Source organism: Hipposideros armiger, unplaced genomic scaffold, assembly GCF_001890085.2.
Source record: "Hipposideros armiger isolate ML-2016 unplaced genomic scaffold, ASM189008v1 scaffold_235, whole genome shotgun sequence".
NCBI lineage: Eukaryota > Metazoa > Chordata > Mammalia > Chiroptera > Hipposideridae > Hipposideros > Hipposideros armiger.
In genome coordinates this window covers 2,152,119-2,164,945 of record NW_017731585.1, presented here as the reverse complement: position 1 = coordinate 2,164,945, position 12,827 = coordinate 2,152,119, and the positions used below count along the sequence as shown (strand labels likewise).

The 12,827-nt window shown below is 37.1% G+C and overlaps 1 protein-coding gene across 3 annotated transcripts in view; it reads left to right on the top strand.

Moving 5' to 3' along the window:
* The window catches only part of WDFY4 (WDFY family member 4), a 323,059-nt gene that overhangs the window by 204,780 nt on the left and 105,452 nt on the right, over positions 1-12,827 (top strand). For all 3 annotated transcript variants that reach the window (XM_019655081.1, XM_019655082.1, XM_019655080.1), the window contains exon 40: positions 10,702-10,779. In XM_019655081.1, coding sequence (XP_019510626.1) covers positions 10,702-10,779 — 78 coding nt within the window. The remainder of the gene's footprint in view (positions 1-10,701; positions 10,780-12,827) is intronic.

The window sequence follows — 12,827 nt, the reverse complement described above, 5'->3', positions numbered from 1 at the left end:
TTTTTTTTTTTGATGAGTCTGGCTAGAGGTTTGTCAATTTTGTTTATCTTCTCAAAAAACCAGTTCTTGGTTTTGTTGATCTTTTGTATTGTTTTTCTCATCTCTATTTCATTTATTTCCGTTCTGATCTTTATTATTTCCTTCCTTGTACTCCCTTTGGGTTTATTTTGCTGTTCTTTTTCCAGTTCCCTGAGGTGTAAGGATAACCTGTTGATCTGAGGGTTTTTTTGCTTCTTTAGGTAGGCCTGCACCGCTATGAACTTCCTCTTAGGACTGCTTTCGCTGCATCCCACAGATTTTGGGTCGTGGTGTTTTCATTTTCATTTGTCTTGAGGTATCTTTTGATTTCCTCCTTGATCCCATTTTTTACCCAGTCGCTATTTAGTAGCACGTTATTCAGCCTCCATGTATTTATGTGCTTTCCAAATATCTTCTTGTAATTGATTTCTAGTTTCATAGCATTGTGGTTGGAGAAGACGCTTGGTATGATTTCAATCTTCTTAAATTTATTGAGATGTCTTGTGGCCTAACATGTAGTCTATCTTGGAAAATGTTCCATGTGCACTTGAGAAGAATGTATATTCTGTTGCTTTGGGATGAAATGCTCTGAAAATATCTATTAAATCCAGCTGGTCTAATGTGTCATTTAAGGTTGCTATTTCCACATTGATTTTTTGTCTGGAGGATCTGTCCATTGGTGACAACTGGGCATTGAAGTCCCCTACTACAATAGTTTAGGGGACTATCTCTGTTTATCTCTGTCTTTATGTCTGTCAAAATCTGTTTTATATATTTAGGAGCTCTTATGTTGGGTGCATAGATATTTACTAGGATATGTCCTCTTGTTGGATCGATCCCTTTATTATTATGAAGTGCCCTTCATTGTCCTTTATTATATTCTTCAATTAAAGTCCATTTTATCTGATATAAGTATCGCTACTCCAGCTTTTTTCTCAGTTCCATTTGCATGAAATATTTTACTCCATCCCTTCCTTTACTTTCAGCTTGTATGTATCTTTGGATCTGAGGTGTGTCTCTTGTATACAGCATATGCAAGAGTCTTGCTTTCTTATCCATTCAGCCACCCTATGTCTTTTGATTGGAGCATTTATACTGCTTACATTTAATGTGATTATTGATAGGTGCATAGTTATCACCATTTTGTTATTTGTGCTCCTGGTCTTCCTCAGTTAGGTTGTTTTTCTCTTTCTTCTGCTTAAAGAAGCCCTTTTAACATTTCCTGTAATGCTGGCTTGGTGGTAATGAATTCCTTTAGCTTATTCTTTTCTGGGAAGCTCTTTATCTCTCCTTCAATTTTAAATGATAACCTTGCTAGATAAAGCAATCTAGGTTGTAGGCCTTTGTTTTTCATCACTTTGAAAACCTCCTGCCACTCCCTTCCCGTCTGTCAAGTTTCTGTAGAAAAGTGGTTGATATTCTTATGGGGATGCCCTTGTAAGTAACTTGCTGCCTGTCCCTTGCTGCTTTTAGGATTCTGTCTTTGTCTTTCACCCTTGCCATTTTCACTATAATGTGTCTTGGTGTGGGCCTGTTTGGGATCATCTTGGTTCGAGCTCTCTACACTTTCTGGGCTTATATGTCAATTTCCTTTGCCAGGTTAGGGAAGTTTTCAGACATTGTTATTTTAAATATGTTCTTGACCCATTGTTCCCTCTCTTCTCCTTCTGGTATTTGTATGATGCGCATATTGTTGCGCTTGATGTTATCGCCCAGCTCTCTTAAACTATTTTCAATGCTTTTTATTCTTCTTTCTTTTTGTTCTTTTGCTTGGGTGATCTCTGCTATCTTATCTTCTAAATCACTGATTGGATCTTCAGCTTCATCCAATCTGCTAGTAATTCCATCAAGTTTGTTATTTAATTCAGTAATTGTATTGTTTAGTTCTAGCTGGTTGTTTTTCATGATTTCTCTACCCTTCTTTATATTCTCATTAATTTCCTTGAACATTCTAGTAATCAGTGTTCTGAACTCTGTCTTCAATTGGTTGTTTACCTCTATTTCCTTTAGTTCCACTGATTCAGGAGATTCCTTCTGTTCTTTTATTTGGGATGTGTTTCTTTGTTTCCCCATTCTGGCTTACTCTTTGTGCTTGCTTTGATGTAATAGGTAGATCCCTTAGGTCTCTCGGTTTTTTCTGGGTGGACTTATGTGGTATGTGTCCTTTATATTTGAATTACTCAGTCTCCCTGTTCTGTGCATGTGTACCAGAGGTGTTCCTTGGGTTGTGTGTCTTCTCCCATTTAAGTTGAGCTTTGATTGCTTTTGGCTTTTCAGTAGGTGGGATTGACTCCCAAGCTGACTAGCTGTGAGGATGAGCTGTGTCCACAGTTTATGAGCTCCTGTGTGAGGGTTGACCCCTCTGATGAGGCTTGGCCCTTATGGGCTCTTGTGCCTGTAGCAATTTCCCTTTAGGTGTGACTCTTATATGTCAAACCCTGTAATGCTCTGGTTTTATCTACAGTTGGCCTCTGGCTGTGATGATTCCTGTGCCTCTTTGGCTAAGCCCTACTGCCCAGTGATTTAAGCCAAAACAGATCAACAAGCGCATCCACAATAGCTACCAAAGAAACTAGATACTCTCACACGTAAAAAACAACCAACAACCTACCCTCAACATGTACAGAAATATCAACCATACAAAAGAAGAAACAAACAAACAACAACAAAACAACAAAAAACCAAAGAACAAAAAACAAAACAAAATAAAATAAAATAAATAATAGAATAAACATGAGAGACAAAATACCAACACTCAAAAAATTGCAAAAAAATGGAAGGAGGGAGGAAAAGTAGAGCAGTGAAAGGAAAGAAGAAAAGGAGAGAGAAGGTAGAAAAGAAAGTAGGAAAGAATGAGAAAAAAATATATATATCCACATATATTCACCTATATATATGCCTATATTAAAAACTAAAAATGATAATAATGAAATAGAAATAAACAAAAACAATCAAAACAAGCAACCAAAAAAAGCCTCCCAAAACACTCAAAAAACCCAAAACAACAACAACAAAAAAGATGCCAAAAGAAACCAAATAAACAAACAAAAAGAACAACCAGTATCAGTCTTGGCTAAAGTCCACCAAGCTCTCTCTGTTCTCTGCTATACAAAAACTCCTCTGTGTCTTGTGGGGGCAGAGCCGGCCACCTGTCACCTAGAATGACCCTGGTAATGCAGGTCTATTGTAGATGAGTGGGATTATGAGGTGTGATTGGTAGTTTTTACAAAGTCAGTGCCGTTTCTGTTCTCGCCTGCCCTGAAGTACGCTGAGTGCTGTGCAGCCAAAGAGGCTCCACATGCGTCTTCTGGCCCTCTTTCCACTGGAGGCTGTGGTGGGTATGAGATTTCCGGGCTGCTAAAAGCCACCTTGGGGAAGGGGGGCTGCCAGTGACTGAGTAGCTGAGGTTGCCCTGCCTCCCAAGCTATGCAAGAGAGGTGGGGGCGGGGTAGGTAGGCTCACACTCTGCAGACTCTCCTTATGCCGGGTTTCTCAACCCCCTGGGAGTAGGAGCACCTCTGTAATCTAACCCTCCTCCTTCAGGGCTCAGCTTAAGACTCTGGCATGGCAGGGCCAAGGTTTCTGAGGGAGAGTGGGGGTTGGTTCCTATCTATGGAATTGTTTTTTGCTTTCTGTCTGAGAAAAAAGGAAAAACAAAAACAATGACAAAAAAAGTCCCACCACCATTTTGAGCTGAGGTTTCTGCCTCAGATGCTCCAGCCCAGCTCCTGCTGCGCTCCGGGAGGGACCGCAGGGGCGCAGGGACTGAGCCCACCCTGTCCTGCTACACTCTCCACTCTGCCTCCTGGGGTCCTGCATCTCTGCATCTGCAGGTGGGGGCTGCGTCTCCACATGTCTTGCCTCTCTCTTTCCCCGCTCGCCCGGTCTGCCCACCTTCCTGTAATCAGTGAGCACGTCTCTTAGCTGCTGTGTGTGACCAGTAGCAGTTCTTTTGAAGAGTCACAGCATTTCAAATTGCGGCGATTTCCAGGGGAGAACTCAGGGAGCCCTCCTCACTGCTGCCATTTTAACAACGAGAGTACTGTTTCATTCTTCAGTGACGATTTTTTTTCCCTATTAGTTCCTTGTGGTGAGGAATACATACAATGATTATTGTACAGTTGGCACAAACTCTTTGATTTGGACAATAACACTAGTTTTAATCCCTGTTGTTTTTGGACCATGAATGCAAATGTCAACACAGAAAAAGACAAAGGTGTCCTAGTATTAAAAAATATATAGTTTTGACTTCATGGATCCCCTGATTGGGGTCTCAGGAACCCCTAGGGATTCATGGAACCACACTTTAAAAACCATTACTTAGAGCATTTAATATGTCAATATATCATAATTTATTTATCCAGTTAATTACTGATGGACATTTTGCATGGTTCCCAGTTTGGGACTACTTCAAACACCGGTGTTCTGAACATTCTCCCACATGTCTTTTGAGACACACATATGAATTTTTTTTTCTAGGAATGAAATTGCTGGATCTTTGGGTATGCATGAATTACCTTTTAGGACACTACTGAACAATATTCCAAAATGGTTGTAGCAATTTAACAGCATAAGAGAGTTCCATTTGCTTCAAATCATAATCAAAACATGACATTATTAGCCTATTTGAATTTTAGATATTCGTATTGTGGTTTTAACTTGGCCACCCTCTCATATGTATATTGCCATTGGGATATCCTTTTTTATGAAGTACCTATTCAATTTTTTCTTCTAATAAAATTCTATTGAATGTTTCTGGTTTTTTTCTTATTGATTTATAGTAGTTATTTGTATTTTCTGGATGTGGGTACCATTTTTTTAATGGTAAAGATGAAGACCTCAATGACTTTCAAAAACTTAAACATTTTATTTTGAGAATTGTAGATTCAAGTTCAGTTGTAAGAAATAATACAGCAAGATCCCCTGTACCCTTTACTCAGTTTTCCCCAGTGGTATCATCTTGTTAAACTGTAGTACATTATCACAACCAGGAACATTTCATCACTACAAGGATCACTTATGTCACCCTGTTATAGCCATTCCCATTTCCCTACTCACGACCATTAATCCCTTTTTCATTTCTATAATTTTGTTACTCTAAAAATATTATTTAAATGGAATCATAGAGTGTGTGACCTTTTCCAATTCTCTTTTCTCACTCAGCATAATTCTGTGCAATTAAGCCAGGTTGTTGCATGTATCGATAGCTCCTTCTTTCTCATTGTTGAGAAGTATTCCATGGTACGGATGTAACACAGTGTGTTTAACCATTCACCTGTTCAAGGACATCTGGGTACTTTGCAGTTGTTGTCTATTATGAGTAAAGCTTCTATAAACATTTGTGTACAGGTTTCTGTGTGAATATAATTTTAATTTCACTGGGATAAATTCCCAGGGTTACAACTGCTGGATCCTATGGTAATTACACAGATTTTTAAAAACACTGTTGACCTGTTTTCCAGAGTGACTGTATCATACATTCCCACCAGCAATGTGAGTGATCCAGTTTCTCTGTATCGTCACCAGCATTTGGTGTTGTCACTTTTTAATTTTAGCCGTTCAGATGTGTGCAAAGTGATATTTTGTGATTTTCATTTTTATTTTCCTAATGGATAATGATGTAGAACATATTTTCACATGCTTTGTTGCCATCTATGTATTTCCTTTAGTGAAATGTCTATTCATGTCTTCTGTACATATTCTAATGGTTGTTTTTTTTACTGCTGAGTTTTATGAGTTCTTCATATATTATTCTAGATACTAGTCCTTTGATGGATATGTGCCTGACAAATATTTTCCCAGATTGTAGCTTGTCATTATATCCCCTTGATATGGGTTTTTGCAGAACAAAATTTTTTAATGTTGATGAGATCCAAGTCACTAGTTTTTCCTTTTATGAATCATGCTTTTGGTGTAAAACCTAAGACCTTTGAGCCCTTTGTTGAGTGGGAGCCATGAAAAGCAGACATCCTCACTTTTTTCCCAACCTTAGAATGCATTCATTGTTTCACATTAAATATAGTGTCAGCTTTAGGATTTTTGCAGATGCTCTTTATCAAGTTGAGGTAGTTCCCCTGTATTCCTATTTTCCTGAGAGTTATAATGAATGAGTGTTGCTTTTTGTCAAATATTATTCTGCCTCAATTTATATGATCACATAATTTTATTTTTTAAATAGGTTATTTAACCTATTAATAATCCATCAGTAGATGAATAAAGAAGAGGATATATATAAATGTGTGTGTAAAATTGAATATTATTCAGCCATAAAAAAAGAATGAAATCTTGCCATTTGTGACAACATAGATGGACCTAGAGTGTATTATGTTTAGTGAAAAATGTCAGAGAGAAAAAGACAAATACCATATGATTTCACTTATATGTGGAATCTAAAAAAACAAAATAGACAAACAAACAACAACAACAAAGAAACAGAAACAAACTCATAGATACAGAGAACATTTTGATGGCTGTCAAATGGGAGGGAGGTTGGGGGGATGGATAAAAAGGGGAAGGGATTAAGATGTACAAATTGCCATTTATAAAAACAGTCATGGGGATATAAAATACAGCATAAGGATGTAAAATACTGTATCATCAGTAATATTGCAATAACTATGTATGGTGTAAGATTGGTACTAGAATTATTTGGGTAAACTTTCATAAATTATACAATTGTCTAATCATCATGTTATATACCTAAAACTAATATAATATTATATGTCAACGGTGATTGAAAAATAAAAAAGTAATAAATTATTAATTCAATTTTCTTAACAGTGATAGGCTATTCTAATGATCTATTTCACATTGTGTGAGTTGTGGCAATTTGTGTTATGCAAATAATTTTTCCATTTTATCCAAGTTGTCACATTTATGTATGTACAGTTGTTTGTACTATTTCCTTGTTATCTTTTTGATGTCTGCAGGGTCTCTAGTGAGTGCCTCTCTTTCATTATTGATATTGGCAATTGGTGTCACCTCTTTTTATCTTAGTCAGTGTTTCTATAGGTTTATAAATTTTATTAGTCTTTTCAAAGAACCAGCTTTTGTTTCAGTTTTCTATGTTTTTCTGTTTTAAATTTCATTGATTTCTGCTCTTTATTATTTCCTCCCTTCTGCTTGCTTTGGGTTAATTTTTGTCTTTTTTTTCTAATTTCGTGACTGAGAGCTTAGATTATTGATTTGAGAACTTCACTCTTTTTTTTTTAATGAGAGGCTCTATGATACAAACACTTTAAAATTACTTCATTTAATTTTTTATAATTTAAATTTTAAAAACATTATTTGTACTGTGGCAAAATTGTATATATTTAAGATGCACAACTTAATGTTTTGATGCATATATACATTGTGAAATAATCTCCCCAATCAAGGTAATTAACATATCTATCGTCTCACATAGTTATTTTTTTTTTGTAATGAGACCACTTAAGATCTACCTTCTTAGTAAATTTCAAGTAGATTTTAATTTTCATTTTGATTTCTTCTTTGACCCATGGGTTACTTAGAATATTATTACTTAATTTCTAAATATTTTGGGATTTTCTTTTTAATATTTATCTATAGCTTCATTCCACTATGTTCAGAAAAATAATATTGTGTATAATTTTACTCATTTAAAATTTCTTAAACTTGCTTCATGTTTCATCACGTGGTAGATTTTAGTAGTGAGTTTATTTGTATATCTTACAATTTTTTATCGTTCTGTATTTTTTACATTTGATTAGGTCAAGTTTGCTTATTATGTTCTTTAAATATTGTATATCTCTGTCTTTCTTGTCAGTTTATTCTATTCAGTTACTGAGTTATGAGTTAACATCTTCCTTTATGATTGTAAATGTGTTTGTTTCTCCTTTTAGTTCTGTTATTTTATATATTATATATTTTGAAGCTAAGTTTCTAGATGTTTCACATTTAGAACTTATTCTTTCCTGGTGTATTGACTCTTTTATTATGATGAAACATCCTTCATTGTGGCGAATAACAGTTCTTGCCTTAAATCTACTTTACGAGAGATTTGTATAGCTTTAGCTGATTTCTTTTGGTTAGTGTTTGTAGAGTTTATCTTTTTTCAGCCTTTTACTTTCAACTTTCTGTATCCTCATTTTCATGGTGTGTTTCTTGTATGCAGAATTTACTTAGGTTTTGCTTTTTGATCCAGTGTGACTCTGTTTATCTGTTATTTGGAGAATAGTCTACTTACATTTAATGTAATTAATGATATTTTTAGTTTAAATCCATTTTAATGTTTATTTTCCATTTGTAATATCTGTCTTTCGGTTTTTTTCCCCCTCTTTCAACATATTACCAACTATTTTAAATTATTCTCCTTCCATTTTATTAGCTGAATGTCACATTTTTTTATTATGTTTTTGGTGACTATTCTAGGAATTACAACATGCACACTTGCTTTATTAGAGTCTAATGTAAATTAGCTCCTTTTGACAAATTTTTAATTAAAGTAACTTAGAATACTTTTTTCATTTATCACATTCATCTCTCTCTCTTTTTTTTTAATTGGGTAACAGTGTGTTTTTTCCAGGACCCATCAGCTCCAAGTCAAGTGATTGTCCTTCAATCTAGTTGTGGAGGGCACAGCTCAGCTCCCAACCCTAGTGGCTGTTTTCAACTAGTTGCAGGGGGCGCAGCCCACTATCCCATGTGGAAATCAAACCCACAACCTTGTTGTTAAGAGAACGTCCTCTAACCAAGTGAGCCATCCGGCCACCCACCGACAGCTCAGCGGCAGCTCAGCTCAAGCCGTTTTCTTTAATCTAATGTGGAGGGCGCAGCTCACTGGCCCATGTGGGAATCAAAATGGCAAGCTGTTCAGAGCACACGCTCTAACCAACTGAGCTAACTGCTGCCCCACATTCATCTTTTCTTCAAGTATTTTAATTTTTCATTTTTGTCAAATCCCAAAAGTAGATGTTGTTGTTATTATTATTATTTTCCAACAGCCAATATTTATTTAGATATTTATTGTTTTATTTAGTGCAGTTCTGCTGGTGATACATTCTCTCAGTGTTATTCACCTGAAAACGTTTTAGTTTGTTTTATTTTTGAAGGATGTTTTCAGTGGGTGGAGAATTTGAGTTTGACAGTTATTTTCTTTCAGGACATGAAAATGTTTCACTGTCTTCTGGCCTCTACCTTTCTTATTGTTCCTTCCTTAAAGATAATATGACTTTTTCTCTGCATTTTTTTCTTTGTCTTTTGCTTTTACAGTTTTACTATGTTGGGCTTTATATGATTTTCTTAGTATTTTCCTTGTTTTAGGTTTGCAAAATCTGTCAAATCTGTGGCTGATGCCTTTCATCCATTTCAGAAAATTCTCATTAATTTTTCATATTGCTTCTGATTCATTCATTCTTTCCTCCCCTTTTGAGACTTCAATTCCACATATGCTAGATGCTTTCTCCATATTATACATGAATCTAATTCTCTCCATCTTTTTAATATTTTCCATACTTTATCTCATTAAACCTTAGCAAGAATATTTATTCAAGTTCATTCATCCTCTGTTCAGTTGTGTTTACCTTGTTCTTAAACTCACCCATAAAGTTTCTCATTTCAATTAAATTTTTTTTACAGATTTATAATTTTTATTTGGTAATTTTTCAAAGATTCCATGTCTCTTGCAAAATTCTTCATGTTGCATTTTTATACCAAGTAACTTGCATTATTTTAAGGTCCTTGTCTGATAACTAATATCTGGATACATGTGGGTATGTTTTTATTGTTTATTTTTCTATTGGTCCTTTTCATGGGCACATCTAGTAATTTCTGCTTGACTGCCGAACATTTGGTATGGAAACCCTGAATTAGAGGCTTAGATGATCCTCCTTCAGAGAGGACTCATTTTATCTTTTGACATGTATTTACAGTAGCAGTAATCACCATAATGTATTCATACACCTGATTGTTTCCAGTCTACCCTAATCCCAATGCTGTAGCCCTTCAGAGATCCCACTTTAAAGCCTAATTCCTGTTGGTTTCTACAAACCAAGGTTGCTAGAAGCTTTACTTCTCAGCCTCTCAGCCCTACACTGTTTATGAATTGACAACTGATTAAAGGGGAACATCAGTGCAGAAAGCTGGCCTTATTTCTCTTTATTGTCCTATTTCTGGGCTCCTGGTCCCTTATGTTCTGGATGACTTGGTAAGCCTGAACTCCAATTTTTGTCTCCTTAGCCACCTGAAACCTCCAAAAGCTCTGCTAAGCTTCTCTGCTTCTTAGCCACAATTTCCTGTTTAGCTTCTCAGCCTCTTGTGCTACTTGCAAACTTGGAAATATCTCAAGGGAAAATAAACGAAACACAGATATTGAGCATTGGGCACATCTCAGTGAGTTTTCTTTTTTTCCAAGATCTTGGCTCTCTTCATAACTCACTGTTGTCTTAAAGAAGACTGTTCAAATTTAGGCTTTCTAGTTTTTCTTGGGAGGAAGATTTATCTGCTACAAGCTGGCTCATGATAGCTGGAAGTGGAAGTAACCCACAAACATGTATGTCTGCATGTGAATATATCAGTATAGGTGAAGTCTTTACTCATGAGGTCGTGACTGATTTGACCAACAAATCCTGTAAGTGTTATTTCTCTTGGTAATTGGTCAGAGTAGAGAAGTTCCTATAAAATCACAACTATCATTAACTGTGACTTGTTTTCTCTCTTCTCTAGGATTTTGTGTCATGTATTGAGAACTACCGAAGAAGAGGACAGGAGCTCTATGCATCTTTATACAAAGATCATGTACAGGTAAAGAAACAAAACAGTTTCTGTCTCTACACAGTAGACTAAAATCTACCTTGACTCTGAAAGAAAGAATCAGAAGGGCCTTTGGGTTAAGTCATAGACTGCTTACGTCAGTAATTAGTCATCAATGACTCAGTCCCACTTGCATGGCCTGTGCAGTGGGGTCTGAATCCCCCTGGAAGCAACTGAGGAGGTTAGCAATGTGTCCCTCCACTCATCTCCTCAGGGTGTCTCAGGCATTTGCTAGGAGCTAGGGACACAACTGTAAACACAGCAGACATGCACTTCATTCTCAGGTCGCATCACCGTAAAGGAAAAACATACGTTGAATAACTGCACAGATAAATAGATCATTATAACTTGCAATGAGAAATAGACATGGGAAATATAGGTACAAAGAGAAATTATAACAAGGGAAATAATTTAATCTGGGCAGATGGGAGGTCCTCTCTAAGGAAGTGACATTAAAGTTGAAATCTGAAGAAGGAGGAATATGGGCTAACATACTTTGAGGAAGTGTTTTCAGCTCAGGGGAGGGCACGTGTGAAGGTCCTGAGTCAGCAAAGGGCTGGGTGTCATCAATTAACTGGAAGAAGAAGTGACTGAATAAGCTGGGAAGGGACGAGGGTGAAGATGAGGCAGGGCTGGAGCAGGCAGGGCTTGTCACCACATTAGGGCTTTTGCATTTTATCCTCAGTGCAATAGGTTGCCACTGATGAGGGCAGGTTTAAATATTTAAAACACCTCTCTAGCACGATTTGTGTGCATTCTAGGTAAAGAGCACTGGCTGTCGTGCCAGTGAGATCTCTGTTTGAATCTTAGGTCTGCCCCTTCCTAGGCCTGCAGTCTGAGCATCAGAGTCCCGGTCTTTAAGGCAGGATAATACCTCTGAACAATGAAGGTTAAAGAATAAGCATAAATTGCCTAGACAGTGGCTGGCAGGGAATAAATGTCCCATATATGGTTATAGAATGGCTAAGAAGTTATCTTTTGTTGGTTTTGTTGTAAACAAAACTTAAGAAACCATGATTGCTAATAATGGAACACAGCATATAGTATTTGAACCTTACTAATTATATTATTTACTTTATAATTTCTCTGTTCCAAGGTCTGTGCCAGGAATTAGGAAAGTCAGAGACTATAATGGCACTGCTTGGCCTTGCAGGATCTTAAAACTCAGTAGACAGACCAAGATAAACCATACACAGGGTGATGAGGCCAATACTTTGATGCTCTACTATGAGGAGAGGAACAGTGGGATATATGAAACCATTAACTGTATTGAGGTAGGGTGAGGTGTCAAGGAATGGTGAAAACAGTGGTACACTAGGGCAGGGAAAGCAAAACAGGCTCTGATCAACTTAAACCACAGAACCTGGTCTTATCCCCTCCATCTGAGTTCATTTGGGAGTCCATAAAATGCCTCAGGAGTAAGGGTTTGTGATCCATGCAGCCTGCATCCCAGAAACACACAGTCTAGCAACATGCTCCCAGGCTATCTTACGAAGAAGCAGTTTATCAGACATGGCAGGGGTGGGAGAGGAGTTTTGGGGGTGGGAACTTCATGTGGGAAGGACAGAGCCTCAGCAGAAGCTCTGAGCCCAGAAAGAAAAGATTCAGCCTTCTAGAAGGTGGCCTGGCTCATTTTTAGCTGCTGGCCTGACTGGGGTTCAGAGAGCACTTGAGAAAGTTGTACAGAGTTTTAATGTTGATTAAAGCATATTTGAGAAAATCAGCATTCTGAGGCTAATCCATAGGATACTTTCCAAGTGTTTAAATATTTAAGATAGATTGTTTCAATGTTTAAAGGAATGCAGAGGTAATCACTGTCTGCCAGAGATAATGGGGTCTGGAGCAATCACCCTGTTTTTTAAGGGGCAATAAACTTTCCCAGTGCAGGTCCCCCTCCACTTTCAGAAAAGTCAAGTTTAAATTCTGGGAAGAAATCAGGCTTGTGAAGCCTGCCACATTCTTCAAGGACCGCTTCTCCCATGTGCACTGAATGAAGTCCTCCCAAGAGGGTGGCAAAAATGAGATTCAAGGGCCCCAGC